This window comes from Drosophila montana, unplaced genomic scaffold, assembly GCF_035044405.1.
Source record: "Drosophila montana isolate Dmon_TW-CO22-7 unplaced genomic scaffold, ASM3504440v1 contig_3083_1, whole genome shotgun sequence".
NCBI classification, from domain to species: Eukaryota; Metazoa; Arthropoda; class Insecta; order Diptera; family Drosophilidae; genus Drosophila; species Drosophila montana.
Genome location: NW_026997957.1, coordinates 688,222 through 711,634, shown reverse-complemented (window position 1 = coordinate 711,634; position 23,413 = coordinate 688,222). Strand labels below are relative to the sequence as shown.

The 23,413-nt window shown below is 41.4% G+C and overlaps 6 protein-coding genes across 7 annotated transcripts; 2 read left to right on the top strand and 4 right to left on the bottom strand.

Moving 5' to 3' along the window:
• The first annotated feature begins 1,032 nt into the window (after window positions 1-1,032).
• Window positions 1,033-4,397, top strand: Ero1L (endoplasmic reticulum oxidoreductin-1-like protein). The gene is made up of 5 exons (XM_064685510.1): window positions 1,033-1,531; window positions 1,605-1,871; window positions 2,944-3,626; window positions 3,682-3,990; window positions 4,051-4,397. Exons 1-5 carry the CDS (start codon window positions 1,382-1,384, stop codon window positions 4,100-4,102), a joined length of 1,461 nt encoding a protein of 486 aa, XP_064541580.1. The 5' UTR covers window positions 1,033-1,381; the 3' UTR covers window positions 4,103-4,397.
• Window positions 4,398-4,728: 331 nt separating this feature from the next.
• Window positions 4,729-5,856, top strand: LOC135430765 (cilia- and flagella-associated protein 298). The gene is made up of 4 exons (XM_064685554.1): window positions 4,729-5,103; window positions 5,162-5,431; window positions 5,503-5,619; window positions 5,827-5,856. The coding sequence occupies exons 1-4, from the start codon at window positions 4,729-4,731 to the stop codon at window positions 5,854-5,856; spliced, it is 792 nt and encodes a 263-aa protein (XP_064541624.1).
• Teh4 (tipE homolog 4) lies at window positions 5,785-11,306 on the bottom strand. Its single transcript, XM_064685563.1, has 8 exons — window positions 10,934-11,306; window positions 10,661-10,871; window positions 9,359-9,443; window positions 8,919-9,121; window positions 8,694-8,860; window positions 8,341-8,635; window positions 7,109-7,246; window positions 5,785-7,051 (listed from the first exon to the last, which is right to left on the bottom strand). The coding sequence occupies exons 1-8, from the start codon at window positions 11,077-11,079 to the stop codon at window positions 6,710-6,712; spliced, it is 1,587 nt and encodes a 528-aa protein (XP_064541633.1). The 5' UTR covers window positions 11,080-11,306; the 3' UTR covers window positions 5,785-6,709.
• A 1,418-nt stretch (window positions 11,307-12,724) lies between these two features.
• Window positions 12,725-16,806, bottom strand: Teh2 (tipE homolog 2). 2 transcript variants are annotated; one of them, XM_064685591.1, is made up of 5 exons: window positions 16,563-16,806; window positions 15,652-15,847; window positions 15,417-15,590; window positions 15,114-15,350; window positions 12,725-13,203 (listed from the first exon to the last, which is right to left on the bottom strand). In XM_064685591.1, the coding sequence occupies exons 1-5, from the start codon at window positions 16,804-16,806 to the stop codon at window positions 13,158-13,160; spliced, it is 897 nt and encodes a 298-aa protein (XP_064541661.1). In that variant the 3' UTR covers window positions 12,725-13,157. The 2 variants fall into 2 exon arrangements, with proteins under 2 accessions (XP_064541661.1, XP_064541660.1); XM_064685590.1 differs by lacking the exon at window positions 12,725-13,203 and adding an exon at window positions 14,135-14,718.
• Window positions 16,785-19,862, bottom strand: Teh3 (tipE homolog 3). Its single transcript, XM_064685589.1, has 2 exons — window positions 18,424-19,862; window positions 16,785-17,771 (listed from the first exon to the last, which is right to left on the bottom strand). Exon 1 carries the CDS (start codon window positions 19,787-19,789, stop codon window positions 18,434-18,436), a length of 1,356 nt encoding a protein of 451 aa, XP_064541659.1. The 5' UTR covers window positions 19,790-19,862; the 3' UTR covers window positions 16,785-17,771; window positions 18,424-18,433.
• Window positions 19,863-21,282: 1,420 nt separating this feature from the next.
• Window positions 21,283-21,835, bottom strand: VhaM9.7-c (Vacuolar H[+] ATPase M9.7 subunit c). The gene has a single exon (XM_064685572.1). The coding sequence runs from the start codon at window positions 21,716-21,718 to the stop codon at window positions 21,461-21,463; it is 258 nt and encodes an 85-aa protein (XP_064541642.1). The 5' UTR covers window positions 21,719-21,835; the 3' UTR covers window positions 21,283-21,460.
• Between the last annotated feature and the right edge of the window lie 1,578 nt (window positions 21,836-23,413).

The window sequence follows — 23,413 nt, the reverse complement described above, 5'->3', positions numbered from 1 at the left end:
CAATGCCGAGGGTCGCCTTGGTCCTGGTCCTGTCCTTTGGCCACACATGTTTTGTGTCTGCGTTTTTTTATACATTAATCGTGCTATTTAAAAAAAAAATGATTAAACCCTTTGCTTATGCACACTTTTTTTTTGGCTGATTTTTCCTCTTTTTTATACCGTTTTTTTTTTTCTTTGCTCATCCCGTTGTCGTATTTTCACTTTTTCGTGGGAACTTTGGAGGATCGAGCTGCTACGATAATGGGAATGCATAAAAATTGGGATAAAGTAAGGAAACGAACTAGAAATGGGATAAATTATACGGAAGATAGCTGTTTAGTATAGTTAGAAGTTAGGAGATCTCTTAACTTTAAATATAATCTATTTAAGTATTAACTCATTTTTAAGTTATTTACATTTTTAAACCTAAAGATATTTAATAATCACAACTCAATCGAACAGATATTTTAATAGTAATATGTTTTCATTGTGGTTACATATTTTGCTTTTAGATTTTTAAGATAATGCCCAAAGCGATTTATGCTTAATCATTTTACCCGCGTGCCCTCAACCCCTTGGCATAGGCGATTCACCCCCCGTAGTCGCCTCTGATCTGGATTTAGGGACAGCCGAGAGTCTGGCCGAGAGCTGAATTTGCATATTGAGGATGATGTAAACCGAAAGGGGCTGAGGGCTTGTCATGGGAACAAAAGATGCATTGTCGTTGTCGGAGAATGGATGGAAATCAATATTTGATGTAATTAATTAACAGCATCAAATGAAAGGAGGAAAGAAAACCAACAACAATATTAACATTTAGCAATCAATTGAAGACAATTCAATAACAACGGCATTCGATATCCAAAGTCAAATGTTTTGTGGGCATATTGATATTCAATATCGCCAATTTAATTAAGAGAAAATTGCAAATTGAACGCTGAGAAAATTTTAGATGTCGCTAGCTATATGGAGGAAAAGTCATGACTATAATGACAAAGCGCATGAAAATCGAGAAAGTTTTGAGAAATATTTTTGGAAAGGGCAAGACAGTTTTGACAGCCAAAATTCTAAATGTATTCCCAATAAATTTCACCAGCAGCGTAAATGTCGTTCTTGTACTTTTGAATGTAACGATATTTTTTTTGATTGTTATTTAATTGATGTGGCAACCTCGTCGGCGCTGCCACCTGAATGGCAACAAAGTATCGATGCTGTTAACACACACACACACACAGCTATCGATATTAAACGTACGTGTCCAAAATCAGCTGCGTCGCCTGAAACAAACAATGCGCTGCATAAATACCTCGCAACTTTCTGCTCATTAAGAAATTGAACTGACGAAATCAGTTGGATTTAGTTGTACACAGCAGACGAACAGGTAGCAGAACAGACGGCAACAATGACAACACCAAGAAAAGTGCGGCGCAATGTGCTGGCCACAAGTGGACTGGGCCTGGCGCTGCTCGTTCTGTTGTATTGGACGAAGCTGACGGGCGGCTACTTTGCGGCTCTCGATGAGGCCGCGACGAACAAGAACTGTTTCTGTGAGGTATGCGGGCGGCAGGAGAAAACTCTCTCCAGTTAAGCGCAACTAGTCCTAATCCCATGTATTTTGCTTGCAGCTGGAAGGCTCCATCAACGATTGCAGCTGTGATGTGGACACGGTCGATCATTTTAATAACATGAAGGTCTATCCCAGGCTGCAGAGTCTGCTGGTGAAGAACTTCTTTCGATTCTACAAGGTGAACCTGAAGCAGGAGTGCCCCTTCTGGCCGGACGACAGCCGGTGCGCCATACGCTTCTGTCAGGTGGAGAACTGCGAGGAGAAAGCCATACCAGAGGGCATCAAGGATAACACCGACCATAGAGACAAGGCGGCATCGTACAAGGTGAGCCAACTATTGCACGTAGCAGGCTTAAACTCTTTATGAGGTACGGGTGTAACTCCCTTGAACAAACATTTGAAAGTCCTCTAATTGGGCTTAAAGCTGTTGGTGATTTTCGAGTGACATAAGAAGATAACGTCTCCGACTCCATTAGGTATATATATATATAGTTGTTATAGCTAAGTCCGTCCTCTTTTATCCTAGGGAAACTTGAAATAGAACTCTCTTTTGCCTGACGATCATATATCTTCCATAGGAGAGATCGGTCGAATGTTAAGTTCTCTTCAAACAAATCCCCAGCTACGAACTTCTTCAAGCAAAGTATTAAATCAGGAACTTCATAAATTCTTCCATCAATAGAGCGTTAACTGTATTTGTTATCAATATTGATTTGCGGCGAACAGGTTACTTTTAAATTACTTTATTATCTTGGTGCTCAACGGGTCTTGTCAAGGGGGAATGCTATAAATTCATGCACTATCTCTGACTTTCTCAATGAACGTGTTGTACCTGTTGTTGTTGTTGTTCTTGTTGTTGTCGACGTCTGCAATATGACAATCAGTGCTTGGCATCTTTTTAAGTTCCGCAAAGCCACTTAATCTCTGGCTGGCTGCAGAGTGATAAACAAATTGTCGCTGGTTCGAACCAGTTGGATTCCTTGAGATTCTGTTTATAATCCTTTGCTTATGCCTTGGCGCCTGACTCTTGCTCAATCATCTTTTTATTTGGAACCATTTAGTGGGCTTTCGGTTCGATTGTTTTTTTTGGCAACTGGTTTGTCTTAAACCCGGCTTAAAGCCTTTAAAACAACTGTTGATATGGAGGCTAGATGACGTGGTAAAGCAGTGCTTGGCGCCCTTTAAACCAACTGTTGATATCGCTGCAAACTGACGTGGCCTGTTGATTCACAAGAAGCAGCTCATTCATACGCCCCCGTTTTTCTGTTGTTAATTGTTTTATTCGGGTAAACAGCAATTGTTGAGTTTGTGTAAGCTTTGTTTGCACAGCTGAAGCATTAAGTCTCGCCTTTTGCATATTTACTAATTGACTTCCTCATTTGTGTCAATTGTCTTAGTATACGCGAGAGGCGCAGGTGGACAGAGGCTGCTCGGAGGCGGAGGACTTTGATAGCGCTCTGGGTTTCCTGGACACGAGCATTAGTGATCAGGCGCACAGGGAGTTCGAGCTGTGGGCGAAGCACGACGAGGCCGAGGAGGACTTTTGCATTATGGACGATCATGATGCGGATGCACAGTATGTCGATTTGTTGCTCAATCCGGAGCGCTATACGGGCTACAAGGGCGACTCGGCGCATCGCATCTGGAACAGCATATATCTGGAGAACTGTTTCGCTGGCAACAATGAGACAGCCAATAAATTCTCCAGCTATATGCCGCATATGGAACTGCGTGACGTGTGCCTCGAGCAGCGCGCCTTCTATCGCATCATCTCGGGCCTGCACTCCAGCATCAATATACATTTGTGCTCCAAGTATTTGTTATCCGAAACGAAAGACTTTCTGGATCCGCAGGGCATTTGGGGGCCCAACGTGAAGGAGTTCAAGCGTCGCTTCAGTCCCGAAACAACAAGCGGCGAGGGTCCGCACTGGCTGCGAAATTTATACTTCATTTATCTGGTCGAGCTGCGCGCCCTGGCCAAGGCGGCGCCTTATCTGCGGCGCGAGAACTACTACACAGGCATTGCCGAGGAGGACGAGGAGGTCAAGCTGGCCATGCACGACATGCTGTCGGTCATTGAGTGGGTATTAAATAAATTGGTAAATAGATTGTCATTAACCTGACTCTTTCACCAGATCCTTCCAGTCGCACTTCAATGAGAACGCGCTCTTCAGCAGCGGCATCGCCTCCATTAAGTTCAAGGATGATTACAAGGAGAAGTTCCGAAATATATCCAGAATAATGGACTGTGTGGGCTGCGACAAGTGCAAGCTGTGGGGCAAGCTGCAGACCCAGGGCCTGGGCACCGCACTCAAGATACTCTACTCGGAGAAGCTCAATTTGGCAACCGAAAGCGGACTGTGGGACAAGCCACACATCGAGGCGGATCCCATCTTCAGGCTATCGCGCACAGAAATCGTGGCACTGTTCAATGCCTTCGGCAGGTGGGAACCCTTTCTAAATATCATTAAAAAAAACAGTTAATAATGTGTATTATGTTTTAGATTATCTACCAGCATATATGAGATGGAGAATTTCCGGCGAGTGCTCAGATAGCCGAAAAGACGTTGACGCCCCAAAAACAGAAAAAGAAGAAGCACGGCACAAATCCATTTCCCTTCAATAGAGCTAATCTGTAGTTAATTGATGTGCGCACATCTATAGACATTATTAATATGGATCTTATTTAACGGTTTCCATCCAAAAGTTATTATTATATTACGGGACAGCAGCCAGAGGCTAGCGAACATGTGTGTCCATATGGCTGCATTTTTGTATATATACAATTGGGAATGCATTAAAACGTATATTCGTAGGCTACTTGTACTTTACTCTACCCTCTATGCGCAAACACAGGTGTATTTTTATTGTAAGTTAGAGTATATATTTATTTATTGTGAAACTATGCCTAATTATACTTAGGAAAAAATAACGAAAAAACCTTGTGCAATAATCTAACGCTGATCGTTTTCATTCAACCGTTAAGTTATTCGGGCGTTGCCACGCTTACTCACATCTGGCAACGCTGCGAGCGCCAACGGAATTCGATAACGATAACAACAATTTTACTTGCCACATAGCAACCGGAGTTTTTTCAATTTAAACAATTGTCGTTAACATCGACAGAAATTCCTAGAAGCATATAAAACCGAAAATAATTCAAATCATATTTATTAGCCAAAATGGTTGTGCTACAAGTTAAACGCGGCGACGAGAATCTCTTTCTGTACGAGACAAGTGTGACCGCAGCCACGGATGCCGTTATACGTGAACTGGTATCGGTTTTCAATGGACGCTTGAAAATTCAGCGCATTTGCATGGAAATCGAGGAGCTGGCCGAGCACGGCACCATGCTCCCAGTTGAAATGATTGGCCTGAACGATGATCAGATCGTGGAGCTGAAACTGAAGGATACCTGGGCAGATAAATGCGTGCCCATGGGCGGCTTTACGTTCAACAAGGATCCGCTGTGCCGGCGCAACGGCCAGCAGCCGAACGAGGCGATGCGCAAGGTGCTCGCCAATGCCATGACCGACGCCAAGGCCATGGTCGATAAGGTATTTTCTAGAGCAGCAAATTTCCAGACTGATCTCCAACCATCCATTTCCTTGACAGAAATTGTGCAAATCCTCAACCGCACTCACGCTGAAGGTCATCGAGGAGGCGCTGAACATATTGCGCGGCGCAGTCACCATAGTTTATCCGATGAAGCTGCCGCCGCACGACACCATACAAATGGAGTTCGCCAACATGGAGGATCTGAGCGGCACCCAGGCATCCAAGGAGGTCATTGAGCCATCGAAGGCTCAATTGTGGTTTGCCGGTCGACAGATTTTAACCGGGAAGCAACTCAAAGAGTATTTGGGTAATAATGACAAGACCAAGGTGAGCGCAGCTCAGTTTTATCTGCTTTACGAACGAGCTGTAGTATAACGCCATCTTCTGCCTCCAACCAGGTCGTGGTCAAGCTGAATCAGCTGGGCGAGGGTCCGCCCGCCCGCGAGCAGGTCATGACCGAGCAAGTGCGTCGCCAAATGATGGCAGCTTCCTACAAACGCCAGGAGGAGCTCAAGGTGAGTGCCCCTTTAAAGTATTGAGTTTATTTTATTTTATTTTATTTGTTCATATATATTTATCTATTAAGTAAAGTTAATCAAAGGTGTAGAAAGTTAAGCTTGCATTGGTGCGTCCCAAAATCTATTCCCTAGCTTTAAACAAGACTGCAAAGCGACTACGAATCGAACCTAGAACTTTTTGATATATCTCCATATGACCCAAAGGTTCCTAGGAAGTCGAGACCTCGGCTGTAACCGGAATATCCAACCCGCAACAATTATCTTTCAGGCTTGCAGCCAAGTTCTTTGATATAAATTTCGCATAGATCAGCTAAACTAAGTCCGAGCATAAGATATCTCCAGTATTTTTTTGTATATTGGCATAGCTACTAAATCGAAAATCGAAAATCAAGGCAAAGTCGGATGCCCCTCTATATATAAGTATATATATTTATCTAGTGAATTCGTGTTGGGTTCTTGATTTGTCGTATTTCGTTCGTACATATTGCTAAATAAATGCATTTGACTCTCGAAGAGCTTGTCTATTAGTTCTCCTGCAAGGAATCTCGAAGAGCTTATCTATTAGTTCTATGGTCCAGCAGGGTAACAAGCGCGTTAATCGTCGTTAATATTCCTTCTATATTCCCTGGAATATGTATAAATTCTTGTCTAAATGCAGCTGACTCTTCCACAGCGCATCTGCTGAACCAAGCGGACAAGGTGGGAGGCTTGATATATGTATTTTGTTCTGTCTATAGTTAAGTTTTTCTATCTGGTCGTATAACCCTTTTTGAAGAGGTTAATTATAAAGCTCTTGAGAGTTACATTGAGCAACTTTCGTTGCCTTTTTTTTTTAGAAAATCTGAGATGTGTGCGTCTAGCGAAAGGCTAACATAAATTTTGATCTTTGTAAATGTACACTATATATATAGGTACGTAAAAAAATGCCCTATAAATGCAGAGGTAAATAGCGCTGAGTTAAAAAATAAGTTCAGTTTACATTGTTGTACACTGCACAGGTCCCTAAAGATTGGTAGAGTTCTCTATATCAAGTGTAGTTTTTTAAGCAATATCCTGAGCTAATTTTATGGCCAGCCTAAGGCAATCTTTAGAGTATAACCAGCGGCTTTTCGGGCACATCACATTTGGCGGCCTTCTCGTCCTGATCCTCTGCTGCTGACTCCTGCTCGGCGTTGCCCGACGCGTCAGTGGGACTCAGCGGTATCAGGGACTTTGTGCTGCCAATCATTTCCTGCGTATCGAATGGATGTGCCGGCTCCGGCTCCGGCTCCGCAACATCCAGCTCGACAGCTGCTTGATGCTCCAGGTCCACCACATCGTCGTCCGTATCATAGACCTGTTCCGGCTGCTTGGCAGCTGCATTGTGAAAGACATCATCATCCGAATCGTCGCCAGCGCAGACGCAACGCATCTTGGCATCGTCGCCCACCTGAAATCAAAGTGGAAAATTATAATCTTTCTCTAGAGGCTTCCACAGCCAACTCACCTTAACGGACTTGGTAATGACGCACAACGATATGGACGAAATGACAAATAGCACAATGGGCACAATCAGCGAGACGACCAGCTCGCGATACACCTTATCCAGATCGTAGCGTGCGACCACAAATTCCACATTTACATCCTGAAACGAGGGTGAAATTCTTAAAAAATCGACTAGGAGTTGCTCAGTATAAAGATTTGTATAATACGTATACTAGAAATTTTTGATATATCAACTTTTGGTAGCGACTGTACTTCGTTGTTTCGCTAACTCTATGAATTCATTCTTTAATAACTTTTGTGTTTATTGTAAGATCGAAATGGTATTTGACGAGCTTAAAGAAGGCATTATAAAGCGTGCATATACCAGAAATCAGAGCAATATATTTTTAAATGAGTCAGTTATGGAAGGGATCTAACGAAACCGAAATACTTTAGGAGGTGCATATAATTATAGGAGAATTTGAATACCCAATTTAGTATAATCTTTGAGAAATGCTTAAAAAATGGATGTTGGAAATCGATATTAATCGGTTTCTCAGAAAGGAAAAGCTTTTGAAGGCCAGAGATTAACTTCTTTCTACATTCCAAGTACTAGAAGTGTCATGCAGAAGAAGAAGTGTCATGGATAGGTTGACTCTATTCGTAAACCTGTTTGAAGTGCTTAAAGAAGACATTATAATGTGTACATATGCCAGAAATGAGAGCAATATATCTTAAAATCGGTCAGTTATGGTAGGGATTCAAAGATAGCGATGTATTTCCCATCTGTGTATTAGTATACAGCATCTAAATACCCAATTTTCTGTCTCTAGGTTTTATAATCTTTGCGAAATGCTTTGAAAATCATGGTGGAAATCGATATTAATCGGTTTCATAGAAAAGAGAAGTCAAAGTACAGAATGTAAATACCCAATGTTCTGTCTCTAAGTTTTATAATCTTTGAGAAATGCTTAAAAAATGGATTTTGGAAATTGATATTAATCGGTTTCTCAGACAGAAGTTTTTGAAGGCCTAAGATACACTTCCTTCGGCATATGTTCTACGATAATCTACACTCCAATTTCTAAAAGTCATCCACACGGACTTGGATAAGTTGACCCAATTCGTAAACCTGCTTGAATTTTTCCTCTTCAGCCTGTTATATTCAAAGGTTCTTTTCACCTTCCACCTATTGCCAATGGTTACGTGTTATAAAGACCAAATGAAACCTGATCCTAGCTACACCTTGTTTACCTTGTTGTAGTAGCATTGATAGCGTGACTGGGCTGTGTTGTTGTCGCCATCGTTGCCATAGCGCGCCACGAAGTCCTTGCACTCGCCGCGCAGCGTGTTGACGCAGCCCTCCAAATTGATGAACAACTTCTTCCACGTGTAGATGGTCAGATTTGCCTGATTGGGCAGAAACTTTTGCTCCGGATCGATGGCATGCGTGCTGTTATCATAGATGGCCCAGAACTGTGTGAAGTTCATAAACGGAGCCGGCAGCGCATCGTGCTCCAGCAAAGTGCCGTTCAGGCAGTCCGTGGCGCTGGCAGGACGAGATTTGGCTATAGTTAAGAGAGAGGATCAAAGGGTATTTGGCTTACGTGATGCGATTGTCCGATTCGCGTGTAACCGTCGCACAGTTGGTCAACAGATTGCCGTCGTCCTCCTTCCAGAATTCGGTCGGTTCGATGCGGACGCCGTGCTCCTTGCCGCGCGCCTCGTTGAAGGCCACCGCGTTCTCGCAGTCGGCCGCAATTACATTGTCCTCCTATAAGATTTGATTAGAGAGAGATATGGGACAACTTTTGCCAGCTATCTCTACTCACGTGCATGATGAGCGTGTTGATGTTGGCGGTGGTTATGCGGGAACAGTAGCGATCGCAGCTGAAGGGTCGCTTGATCTTGGTGCAGTGCACGCCGTGGCACTCGAAGAACCCGTTCAGCTTCGTGTTGTCCTTGGCCGAATTGATGACGGGTCCATCCGGCTTGTGGTGGCACAAAAAGAACTCGGACATGTTCTTGCAGTGGCCTGCGGGGCGAGACAAGGGTTTCAAATGGTTTCAATCTGGGGAAACTTATGCTTAAGCATATAATATGATAAATTAATTATCTATTCATCTAATCATCTTTTCTATCTAATCAAAAACTTTTATATGTGCTCACACACAAACGGCCTCTGTATTTAGGGACTTCCCTTGCCCAACGCTTTAACTTGTTGGGAATTTTAAGTGTCAAGCTAAATGATGCCATTTTCTTTAGTACTTACCATTCGAACAGTTGAAGACGCCGCGAATGTTGTTGCAGACGGTGCCATTGTTGCAGTTAAACTTGTTCAGGCGATTCAGGTCAATCTGTTGGTTCGAGAGGCAGTAAAAGATTAGAATGTTTGTTTGTCCAGTCGGTTAATTCGGATCATAAAGACGCGGTGGCGCCGGGCAAATGCTGCAAATACTCGAAATATTTGCCTTTAATTTGGAGCAACAACAAGACGGAATAGTTATCTGAGGCAAGCCGAAGGATAAATACTCTTAAATATGTGAGGAGTACTCTGAAGTTCGAAATTGTTGAATGTGTTGAAGGTGTCTACAAAAAACAGAATATTTGACCATAAAGAAATTTATTTTTATTCTATTTTCCCATAGAGCTTTACTTAATCTAATTTAATAGGATTTTTCTCATGTAGCAAAGGGAAACTTTTTTAGGATATCTTCGAAACAATATAGTTTTTATTCGACAACTTTATTTTTGATTCGTAATTATTCGTATGGCAACCAATAAGAACGGGTAACTACGACATACCGAGGAATAAATACTCTTAAATATGTGAGGAGAGCTCTGAATTTTTTAATTGTTGAGCTTGTTGAAGAAGTCTTGAAAAAAACAGAAAATTTGACCATACAGAGTTATTTTTGACTGATTTCCCAATAGAGCTATATTTAATCTATTTTTATAGAATTTTGCTGATGTGTGAGAAGCAAAGGGGAAACTAAGTTAACACCGATGAATAAATACTCTTAGTTTGTTAAAAATGTCTTGAAAGTTGTTTTTGATCGATTTTCCTTTAGAGGAATATTTCATGAGGGAGAAGCAAAGGGGAAACTAAGTTAACACCGACGAATGAATACTCTTAGTTTGTTAAAGATGTCTTGAAAGTTGTTTTTGATCGATTTTCCTACAGAGTTATACTTAATCTAATTTTATAGAATTTCGCTGATGTGTGTAGAGCAAAGGAAAACAAATAAACGAAAGGCTTTTTTAGGAGAACTCGAGAAATAAGAGATTTTTATGACCAATTATTCCTATGGCAACTATATGAAATTGTGGTCCAATTGAATTTTTTTATTTCCTGGAACACAAAGAATACCCTACGAAAATTCTTATCAACAAACAGCTACAAAATGAGTCATGCCCAAATCAGCTCAGTTGTTAAAACTTATCCGAAAAATGGTATAAATATATACTTTGTGGTTGGAGATGACTCAATATGTGCGTAATAAAATACTGCATAAAATTGCAAAATATTTTGCAGCAAGAAATTTATATTTAGTGATTAATTTCTCGGACTTACCATGGCGCAGGATGTGTTGGTCACCCGGGTGCAGTTGTTGAGTTGGATATCGGTGCCATTGCGTCGGACAATCGAATGGATTTGCGGACAAAAGCCGCTGGTGCGGGTGAGACACCATTCCCCACAGGAAGCCCAGGGGCAATTGTTGGGCATCTGACGGTCGACGGTCTGGCACATGACCGGATCCAGCTCGAAGCCCGACTTGAAGGCTCTGCGCGGAACGAGCGGGCATTACTATAGGGAATAACTATATAGGTATAAAGTTGGACTCACTTGAGGGAGGGCGAGTAGATGGCCACGCTGAGGTAGACAATGGAGACGCAGGACAGGACCATCGTCAGCTGGCAGAGGCAAATGGCGCGACAGATGCGTTTGTCCTGCTCGGGTATCAAACGCGGCTTATCCTTGCGACGCGCCATGCCAAAGCCTGAACCGGTCTCTCTGCCCCAAAAAGATTTACGACTTGTTGAACTCGCGTTCTCCCTCCCTTTATCCTTGTGTCGTTTTTCAAGGTGATTGGGCGTTTGTTTTCACAGGGTTGGGCTCTGGGCTGGGCTTCAGGTGTTTGTCCCAATTTTGTGTCAACTTTTACACGACACAAATTTGTCCAAGTTGAAAGTAGTTGAAATGCTTTTCTTTCTTCTCTTTTTACTCCGACTTAGTACATTTTTTTTTGTATGGTTTTTTGTTGGACATTTAGCTCGACTTCCGTCCGCATTTGCTGCCTGCTCCGACTTGCAACTGGCCTGGCGAGTGTCCTGGCCAGGGCTGACTAAAGGACTATTCGCGCTGCGCACTTTTACTTTTTCAAGTGAAAACGAAAGTCAATCTCACAAAACAAACCCTTGGCCCAAAGTTCAACCAGCTGGCCCAATTTCGCCGCTCCGACGCCTGCGCAGACCAAAAGCTTTAGCCCAGCTCTCTCTCTCTCTCTCTGTCTCTTTCTCTCTCTCTTTTTCTTACTCTCTCCTTGTCTCTCTCCCTCTCTCTTGGTGAAAACCCTAGTACTTCTGCCAGGTTTAATCTTCAGCTAAAGAGCTATGCAAGCGTACCTTGTGCCTAAACATGATCTTCCTTTGTCTTTACTTAAGGCTCTTTGGCATTAAATATTTCATTTTTTATGGCCTAAACCAGTGGAAAATGGGTGAAATTAGTTTAGAGGTGGGTGCAGACCCAATAAAGTATATACTTTTGAACAGGATGATAAACTGCGTCTATCCTTCGGAAACTTTAAAAGCTAGAGCCTTACAACTTTGAAGTACATAATCTCGTATATCTTAGGCAGTACACGTTTATTATTTATTATTTTTATATCCTTCCACGGTTTCTTAGGGTATAACCCAATAATTACTTGTAACTAGATGCTGTGTAGGTTCTCGTATAAAATACACAAATTAAGAATAATCCAATCTTTGGAGTTCTTCTCCTAAATCCCCCCAAAGTCAAGGCACAATGGTTCAGAGAACATTAACTTGTTGTTAACTTAATAAATAAATGAAATTATGAACAATATTTAGTAGCAGATGCTAACTAGCTACAATTGGGTCAATTACTGGGCTGAGGTTTGATTTTTGAATAAAACGAACATAAATTCTCTTCTCTTTTTATTGTTATAGTGTAATTGTTTATTAATTAGGCCGTTAGCTTGTTAAATTTGTTTATTGATAAAGACACGTTAAGTAAAAAATTTGTAATCATTTTTGCATTTTCAAATATTTTTGTTTTGTCGTTTGATTTAAAAAATTCTCATAAGCAACGTGCGTTAAATCGGTTCTGCTATCAAGCTATATATACGTATATATATATACATATACTTGTTATATGATTCCATTAAATGTTCCATTTTTTATAAGTATTATTTTTTACATAAGATGTTTAAAACTATGTTCAAAATGTCGCAAATTGTGTGTGAATTCTGTTAAATATTTTGAGTATATTGTTTTTTTTGCGTTTTGGTTCCGATTTCTATGGGTACGACCAATTTATCGAATATCTCTGCTGCAAGACAGACTTTTTACTAGTTATACAATTTTGTTTGATTTTTTTTTTTACGAATTTTTACTTAATATTTCGTTTATGACTACTATCACAATTCTTTTTGAAAACAAGCTTAGTTTTGTTTTTTTGTTTTAAGTTTGAGAAATTGAGATTTTATCTATGGGAAAGGCGGAGCATCGCGATGCGTTCAAAAGCAAGCGAAAGTAGAACAAAAGCTTTCAATATTCGAACTCAAGTTCACTATTTAAGATAAATGTATAAAGCATAAAAGTTGTGTGTGAAAATTGGCAATGAAAAGATTTAAATATGTTTTTTAAAGATCTTAAGTTGATTTCAATGCTCCGCTATGAGAAATGTCTCCTATATTTTAATGGCAGATGGCTTTTCTTCTATAATATTTATAAGCTATATGTTGTGTGTATTTGTGTTTTTTTGGTACAGACTACAAAGTTAATTAGCTATTTGTTATTTGAGGATATTAACTAATTTTAATTTATTGCTAGTATTCCATTTCATCCTCTTCATCGCTGTGACACAGAAGTTTGCTAAAAGAATTGATTGGAACAAAGTTCAAAAATCATTTCTAATCAGCGAGTTACATCAAAGCAATATCAGATTAAATACCAGATCATTCAGTTACAATTAGTTAGGTACATGCCAAAAGTTCTATAACTGGCCTATGCCAAATACACTCAGAGAAAATGCAGCTAGATTCGTATTTTAAGCAAGTTTTTGTAAAAAGAAATTGTTAGAAAGTCGAAATTCTTTAAAGCTAGATTCAATGTGGAATCTTTTACTTTTAAAACTTAGTTAAAGCATGAAAATTGTTATTCCAAATCTTCAGTACTTAAACCAAGCCTTTTTTCGGAATTTTCTTTTAAAACAAACTCCATTTTAAGAAAGTTCTTATTTAAAGAAACTCGAAATTCTTTAAAACCAGATTCAATATGAAATCTTTTACATGCATTGAGATTTTTAAAACTTTTTTTAAGCATGCAAATTCTTATTCTTATTCCAAGTTTTCAGTACTTAAACCAAGCCTTTTTTTCGCAATTTTCTTTTAAAACAATTTCCATTTTAAGAAAGTTCTAATTTAAAGAAACTCGAAATTCTTTAAAACCAGATTCAATATGAAATCTATTTTACTTGCAGTGAGAAAATTTTCGAATGCTTAGTTTAAGCATGCAAATTCTTGTAATAAGATTTCAGCACTTAAACCAAGTCTTCTTTTTTTATAATTTTCCTCTTAAACATTAAATCTTTTAAAAGAATGTTATTCTTACTTCTTAAATTAAGTTTGAATAAACTTGTTTTTCAAGATTGAATACTTTTAAAGAAAATGATAAATATTTTGGAATGAATATTCTGAAAATAAAGTTCGATCTTAGATATAGCTCTAGTTCTTTTCTCTGGGTGTATTTATCTTAAAGTAAAACATGCAAAAATCAAAGTTAAATAACTAGAAATACTGCAAACTTGCTACTATTATTTTAGTTAAAAAATATATTTTATATAATTAGATATTTATTTGTTTGGTCGCATTTGAACTGAGCGTTGTATAGTGAATAATATTCAAAGTCTGGACTAGTGCAGAATTTTTGGAGGGATACTTAAAAGTATCTGTAGACTATATATTATAGACTATATCTATATTATGCAGTATATATCAGTTTGTGCTCTTTAGTTGTGGAAAAAGTCTTGTTGAGAGTTCGAATGAGTTTCGATTTAGCGCTCTTGAAGTGCTTTCTATAAAATAAATTGCGAGTTGGCAGCTTGAAGCTGAGCTCGGGCTAATGCGTGAAGAAAATTATTTGCTAAGGACACTTCAGAGTAACTTTTTTTCAAAGCCAGGTTTTTGTGTACTGAGCGTGATCTCCAACAAAGCGATTGTTTGAACTTAGTTTTAATTAAACTAACAAAGTTGTAGTCCATCGACCTAGCTTATAATGAAGGGGAGGGGGTGGAGCACGAAAATTCAGGCACTGTCGCTTTTCAGAGTTATTCAATATACTTTTAAAGTTAACGACTTTTCCATATTACATTTCATGCAGTTAACGATCCTGAAAATAATTTGTACAAAGAGAAAAAAGAAACGTAAAACGCATGAAAAGTCTGTCAAATGGAACTTAAAATCGAGACGAGTTTTACAAACAAACTTAAGATAGAAGATTTCCGAGGCTAATCAGGATTATAGAGCATAACAATTACAATCGATAACAATATGATAGACGATATACGATAAACGATATACGATATACGATCAACGATAACTTTTGACAATCTCAATACAAGGCACAATGGATTATTATAAATATAAAGTATTTTGTGTATGTTTTGGGTATTTTACTACATTACGAGTTTTTTATAGGGTTAGGTTTAAATTTGTCGTATGAGAACACAAAAACTAGATGATGCTTGGCTTGACTGCGGTTGGTTTATTTCAAAGTCAACTCACTCTTCCTTGGTTGGAAACTTTTCGGCATAGACCCGTGACGATTTATTGCACGCCTTCTCACAGCAGGGGCAATACCAATAGCTGAGCACCCCGATCGAGATGGCGAAGAGCACATTCGGTATTATCAGCGAGAGCACCAGATGGTACAGATTATTCTCCCACGAGTAGCGACCGATGACAACCTGCGGATAGGCGCGACTATAATAGCAGGGAAACGGTTCGCCAATGTGAGAGAAGCTGTCGAGAATTTCAAAGAAGATTTAGATACTTATTTGTAATTAATCAGTAGAGCGGAGAGCCTACCCATATTGTCTGGCAAAGACGCTGCAGTTGGTCGTCGGCGGATAGCCGCAACCCTCGGAGTTGATCAGAAACTTTGTATAGCTGACATCCCATTTGACGCGCTCCAAGTCCCGAGGATTGCGCTCCCATTCGCTGTACGGAATGCGCGTATAGTTGACAAACAGCTGATGGCACCTGGCAGAGAGAAACCACAAAGTTACAGTAAAGAATCGTATATAGCCTTCTCTCTACTTACTTTGTGAGTGATGAGGTGCAGCCCTCGCGACACGAACTCCAGGTGCAGTTCTTGATGCCCTCCGCATAGATGTGATCGATGACAACGCAGGTCACCGGCACCGGATCGTAGTCGGCTATGATTGTTGAGATGGCGGGATCCACGACAAAGGGTATCAGGAAGAGAAATGTGAACACCGACAGTATGGCAGTCGTACCTATAAGAGGGAAAGGTAACCCCAGTCGGTTAGAATATGTTGTTAAAAGTGCTTCGGGTGTAAACAAAGGCTGCAAACCTGTTTGAGACTTGATTATGAAGCTATAAATGTGATGTGAAAAACCAGTTTCACGGTTTGAACCAGCTAGACGGTTCTAACTTTGGAAAATCACAGTTCAAACCTAGAACTTTTGATTATGAGAAGACAACCGGCTTTAGGGTTCGAACCAAAGCCGGTTTAAAGCTTGAACATCAACATATGAAACCAGTTTCACGGCTTGAACCAGCTTGACGGTTCGAACCCTGTACAAAGTTCATAGTTCGAACTGTGAACTTTTGATGATGAGAATGAGAAGTGCAAGATAACCAGCTCCAGGGTTTGAACCAGCTTGACGGTTCTAACTCTGGAAAATCACAGTTCACAGTTCAAACTCAGAACTTTTGGTTATGAGAATGTGAAGGGAAGGCAACCAGCTTCAGGGTTCAAATCAAAGCCTTGAGCTTTAAACCGATTCAACCTGTGAAATCAGTTTCACGGTTTGAAACAGCGTGACGGTTCAAACCTTGCGAAAAATCACATTTCACAGTTCAAACCTAGAACTTTTGATTATGAGAATGTGAAGTGTAACACAAACAACTTCAGGATTCGAACCAGAGCCTTTACTTTTAATGGATTTGCAGCCATGATATAAATCGATCTAAATCCTAGAACTTACCAAGGCACACGGAGGTGTAGAATTTCGCCTTCTCGAGTATGCTATCGATTTCGATCTCGTCGCGCTTGGCCTTGATGGCGTCGACGCAGCCGCTGCCCGGCCGGATGGGACCGTGCGATTGGCAGGAGGATCGGCCCGATCTGCTGCTGCTCAGGCTCATTTTGCTGGCCGACAGGGTCTGTGCCGAGAGCGTCGGACTCGTCGGCATCGACGTTGTCGTTGTCAGCGTTGAGCTCTTCTTCATGATTACTTTTTATCGAGTGTGTGTCGTGTGTGTGGATAAAAGTTTTTGTTTCTTTTGGTTTTTTTTTTGTAATTTTTATCACTAAAAGCCTTAAAAATGAACACCGCTAACTTTGCTGCTCGCCGAGCCTACAACAATAAACAACTTTACGTCTCCGCTCTCCCCTTAGCCTAAAGTTACCTTAACTTCTCCTTTTTTGTTAACCCGCAAGTTTCTCTCTCTTTGCTTTTCGTCTTGTCGAAATGGATTTGGTTTTTTGTCTTTAGTCTAAGTCTTTGTTTTTGGTTTTTAAAATTGCAATTGGATTTTGCTTTAATTTTAGCTAAATTTTGTTTGTTAGTTTAACGTTTTTTTTGTTTTTAGTTTTTTTTCTAGTTGTCTTTAGTTTTGTTGAAATCTTCTTAGTTTTGATCACGCATCCCTCCAAACCGTTTGACCATTGCTGATATTATCCGCCTGCTCCTAAGGGCCGATTCTAATCCCCTTTTTGTGGGTGTTGTCTTCATGTGGCTGTGTCTCTGTCTGATTGTGGATTGTGTGTGTGTCTGTGCCCCGTGCATTGAGTGCATTTATGTATTCTCTATATGGATATCAACTTAAAGTTAAATAATCGAATCAACATTCGCCGACGCCAATTACTCTCAGTATGTGGCCTAATCTATCCGAAAAAGATATATATATAAATTATACTAATATTGTCTTCTGATTCTGTTCCGTAACTCGAGAATTTTCACGTGCCTCGCATGTGGTGTAGAGTTTTGTTATGTTTTATATATTTTTCTTTGTGATTTTGCTGTGTTAGCTCAGTTGTGTCCTTGCAAGCCGCTCAGGTGTCTGTGGTCTGTTAGAAGTTCGATGGAAGGATTACAAAGTGTTGCGATTGATAACAATGCCCAACTCCATTTACTGCAAAGCGAAGACGCCCGTCTGATGCACCGGACTGTCTTCCTGGAGCAGAGGAATGCCTGAAAAGCAGAGCGGAGATAAAGGAATTTTATTAGAGGAAGATTCTAACAAGTTATTATATGTCTATTCTATGTTAAGCCTTAAAGATATGATCTAACTTTAGTTGAGTAATATCTGGTAATTGGAGCAGAGTTAAAAGGGAGTTTCATAAGGGAGGGTCTAGGTTGTTCTTATGTGCTGACCATGGGTTAGGCGTTATATATCGCCTGAGGGAAGCCTGAAAAGTAAAGGAGCGAGAGGACTTTTATAAGGAAAGGTGCTAAGGAGGTTCTTATGTATTGAAAGGAAAGCCTGAAGAGTAGATGTGAGAGAGAACTTCCATAAAGAACCTCGCTTTAAGGAGGTTTCTAGGTGATGATCATAGGTTGGGCGTTATATATTGAAGGGAATTTTCAAAGGGCAAGTCCCAAAGAGTTCTTTCCTAAGCGTTCTAGGTTTGTGTGAATTCTTCTAACTCTAATATACTATAATCCTTAAAGGTTGCCTCTAACGTGCATTATCTATCGTCCTGCAACTAGGTGATCCTTAACCTATATTAGATTTACCCAAGGTTGTCAGTTAGGCAAGGCAAATGCTGATTAGCTCCGATGGTAGCACAGATTTTAGAATAGTTACGATTTTCATTATGGGGATGGATTTGGGGTAGCTTACGTGACGGATCTCATAGGGCCATGACTTCGTCGCCACCGCCGCCGCCGCCGGCGGCCATGTCGCCGCTGGTCGGTGCGCCGGCGTTGGTCTTGGACAGAACGGATGCGGTGTCGACGCAGCCCTTGAAACGCATCTTGGCATCGTCGCCCACATAGACGGTGGTCTGGCATAGTATTAGAATCGAACAGGATATCACGAACAGCACCGAGGGCACGACCGAGGCGAACACAAACTGGCGATAGGTGACCTCCAGATCGAAACGGGCCACAACGATATCCTTCTTGGATGGCGAATAGAAGCAGGGGAAACGTGCCCGGGCATTGTGATCGCTGCCATCGCGGCCGAAAACCTTCAGGAATTCCTTGCACTCATCCTGCAGCGTATTGACGCAGCCCTCCAGATTGATCATCAGCTTGGACTCATTCGAAATGGTCAGGTCGACGTCGGGCGGCGCTATCTCCGGCACCTGAGTCGCGACGGACACATGCAAATGGCTGAGATATGTAAAGTTGGTCAGATCGCTGAGCATGCTGTGCTCCAGCGTGGAGCCATTGATGCAGTCGACCGCATCGACGCGATCCGACGTGTTCTTGATGTAATAGCACGATGTCATGGCCACGTTGTCGTTCGACTCGTTCCACACCTCCTCCAAGGTCTCGGCATTGATCGCATTCTGGCATTGCGACAAATACACCTTGTCCCCGCTGAGCACCACCACGTTCTTGTTCCGCGTCGGGATGTCCACGCAGCGCCTATCGCAATTGTACGGCGTGCGTATTTTGCGGCACGTGCCGCGACTACACGAGAACAATCCGCTGATGTCCATGCAATTGATCTTGCCGCGTCGCCCCGAGCACTTTACGGGCGCATCGCTGTTGTGGAAGACGCACTCGAAGGCGTCCGTTATGTTGAGGCATTGTCCGGCCGTGCAATTAAAAGTGCCCGTGAGATTCTTGCACTCGTCGTTGATGCAGCGCGCCTTGTCGGCGCGATCCTGATCGATGCCGTAGCACGTCTTGTTCGCCGAATTCGTGCAGTTCTGGAAGGTGAGATTTGTGCCATTGGCGCGCAGATTCACATAGATCTGTATGCAGGCGCCAGATGTCTTGCTCAGGCACCATTCGCCGCAGCTGCCCCACTCGCAGTTGTCCTTGTTCACCGCCCGCGTCGTTGTGCACATGACGGGCGTCGGATCGATGCCGCTCTTAAAGGCGCGCGTCGATGGCATATAAATGGCGACGGTGAGATAGACCAGCGCCACGGAGCTGAGCACCAGCGTCATCTGGCATATGCAGATGGTGCCACAGATGCGTGTATCCTGCGGCGGCACCACCAAATCCTCCGTGGCCACCTTTTTCTTGCCCATTATTGCGTGCCTGCTTCTGCTTCTAGTTAATCCTCCCTAATCCTCTCCAGAGTTTGCTCTCTAATCCCCTCGAATCCCTGGCGTGTGCCCAATTTATTGGCGCATCTTGTTTCTGTTTCTATCGATTGATTCCACGTCCCACGCAAACTGTCGCCTTGTCGCGCGTTGTTATATAACCCAGAATTGACTTAGCGAGATTACGTTTTTTTTTTTTATTATATGTGTGTGGAGCTGCGGGGGGCGTTGCTTTCAGTTTCACACACAACTTGACTTATTGATTTTTTTTGTAAGTTTTCAATTTTCTAGTTTTTTTTAGAGCTCGCCCCTCGCCAAGCGTGCACTTAATTTTGATAGTTAACGTTTTTAGCAGCTAGTTTTAATTATTATTATTTATTTTTTATTTTTTTTGCTATTTTCCATTTAGTTGACAGCTGCCATTTGCCACTTGCGGACTTGGGCTGCTTTTTCCCTGCCTGGCTTTGCACAATTTTCGCACTGAATTGCCAACTGTTTCTGTCTCTCTGCCAGCTTTATTGCTGCACTCGTGTGCTCGCTGGGCTCGTCTCCATCTCCCATCTCCTGACCGTCGACAATATGTCGCCAGCCCAGCTTTGCTCTCGGCTGGCTATCCAGAAATCAGAGCGATGCGCGCGCATTTTTATTACAAAATCAATAAAACCGCATTCACGTTTTGCACGAGGCAGCTCCTGCTCTCTGCTTGTCTCCCTCCCCTCTCTCCCTTTGCGACTTGCTGGCGCTGCTTTTTCATTGATTAAGCTACGCGTGACCGGGGAGCATGTGCACTACGCCCCCCTTTTGTTGCCGCCCCTTTCCTTCCTAGTTTTGGATGCAGGGCACAGGGACAGGGTCGCCAAGAGCCAGGCGCAGTGGGTGGGCGTGTTGCGAATGACGTCGGCGTCGCACTGAACCAAGCGAGTGTATTTTTGTATACTCTCGTTGAGGGTATTGTAAATATGTCGTGGAATATGTAAAGCATAGGAGAGGTCCCTTAGAGTCTTTATACTCTTGATCAGCATCAACAACCGGGTGGAAGTGTCCTTCTGTCCGCCTGGAATTGGATTACTTTCTTGTTGAGGGTATTCAAAATTTGTCGATAAAGGGTCAACCCATAGGAGAGGCTCCATAGAGTCTTTATACTCTCGATTAGCATCAACAGCCGGGTCCATGTATCTGTCAAGTCCGCCTGGAATGGGATTCCTTTATCTCGTATAGCTGCCGAACCATATCCATAGCCAAAGCAACGCATAGGTGAGGATCTATTAAGTATTTTTATTCTTAATCAGCATCCATGTGCATATGTCCACCCTCAATAAACTTAGCATACTTCCTATTGCAAGCTGTACATATGCTGGAATTGGATTTCTATATCATATAGCTGCCAAAGGAGCACATCCATCTGTCTGCAAGGGTATTTAGTGTGCGGCTATGCGAAAAGAGTTTTCTTTTCTAGTTTTTTTTTAGTACATATCGTGTGCATATAAATATGTATATATATTTGCTCTATATTTGCGCTGGAATGCACATAGTTAACAATTTGCACTATAAATTAAGTTAAGTATAAAAAAACAGACCGACTTGGCCCGTGCTTTAAGAGATTTACACAACAAAAGTAAGAGAGAGAGAGAGAGATGATTAATGCGGCTATGCGGCTTAGCCTTCCTTGATGGGCATGTTCCAGGATTGGGCCACCAGCTGTATCACCTTTTTGCTCAGTCGGGGTCCGATCAGCGGATTCATTTGCGCCATGTAGCAGCACAGCCAGAAGAGCCAGCAGCAGCCCGCGGTTAGCAACAGAATGCACTGAGTCAGCTTCTGTTGCGGTCCCCGGGGCGTAAATATCGAACCGCCAATGCCGACGGCAGCCCACAGGCCGGTGAAGAACAATATGGGCAGTACGGCGGCGCCCATGTTAAAAGTCTATAGAAATATTATGTGCAATTTGCGTAAAGCTTTGATTTTCAATTGAATTTCACTTGTTGGCTGTCTTTGTTATTTTGTTTCTCTCTTTGGCTGACTTACGATTGTTGCTCGCCTATCGATATACATATATCGATATTATCGCAACCAAAGCAGCTGTGCGACACAGTGCTGCCAACTTGCTGCAAAGTGGCCTTATAAAAAGGCGCTAAATTTGAACACAGATTTGCCCTGCCTAGCAATATTTCTAATTGTTATAAATATTAAAAAGATGTAAATAAACAAATGATTCAGTTCATTGTTGGCAAACTTAATGTATAATAATGTGCTGTACATATTATTATATTATATTAAATTATATTTATAAGAGAATATTTGTAATTGTAACGATTTGTTTGGCTTTTTAAATTTGAAAACTTGCTTGGTTTTTGGTTTTTTTTATTATTTTAAAAGGTATTCTCACTGTGTTGGAGCAGTTTTAACCATTAGTTTAACTTAATTCGTCCTACTAATATATAGATAGTATAAAAAACAATGTATTAGGCGAACGCAATCTTGAACTTGCCTAAAAAATATGAAACTTGTCAAAAACTTCTGTAGAATATTGACAAAATTACTAAGTTTTCTACAAGTTTGACGACTTGCCCTTTGTTTGGTATCAGCCCATTGAATAATCAATGCCAAGTGTTATTGAGAATTTCACATTGTTGATTGAGAGACGACGACAATTTGTGGTTGGGTTAGCTTATATATATATATATATATATATGGTTATTCTCTAAATACGAATGCGCTCCTAAGTAGGCAACATTTCTTGTACGGCGAAGGTCAAATGCAGTGAAAGTTGTTTTTTTTTAATATATATTTTAAATAGAATACGTTACTCACATTTACAAATTGTGGGTGCTGCCAGCTATTGAGGTTTATTTACGTTCGCGGACACACACACGCACACAAAGCACATGCTACACACACACACACACACTCGCACACACACACACGCACTCACACGCACACACACAGCACTGACATACACAGGCACATTTATATGCAGCGTCGTTTCATAATGGAAATGCAGCAGGATTCGTTAAATGATGACTTTTTCTTAATACTTTTTATTTTTTAGTGTTTGTTAACTTTTTACGTTGCGCAGTTTTGTTTTTAAGGCAGTAGTAAATTTGATTTGACCGAAACTTGTAATTTGTTCTTTTCGTGTTCTTCGAGCCGAGAAAATTCCAAACAGTTCCAAATATGTGTGACGTGCTGCACGGCTCGCAGCTCACATTTTCCCTGCTGCTGTTTACGCCTGAAATTCTGACATTTCTCGCGAAGCTCTGAACTTTTTTTTTCTTTCTTTCTTTTTTTTTTTTGGGAGAGCAGCTGTCGCTGGGCGCAGGCGCATGCGCGTCATCGTGGCTGGCTTTACGTCATCCATTGGGGTGGCCGCCACTGTTGCTGCTGCTGCTGCTGCAAGCTTTACACACGGCCATAACGGTCACAGCCAGTGTTGTTAAGTCAGCTGTTTTTTTAGCGCTAGTTAGCTGGAAACGGTTAAAATTTGCAGCTGTTTAAATAAATTTTAAATTATTTTGAAATGTGTTGAAATAATGTCAAAATTAGTGAGTAACAACATTTTGCAGCAACCTTCACCTTGGGATACCTTGCCAATTTCAGCAAAAGGTGGCA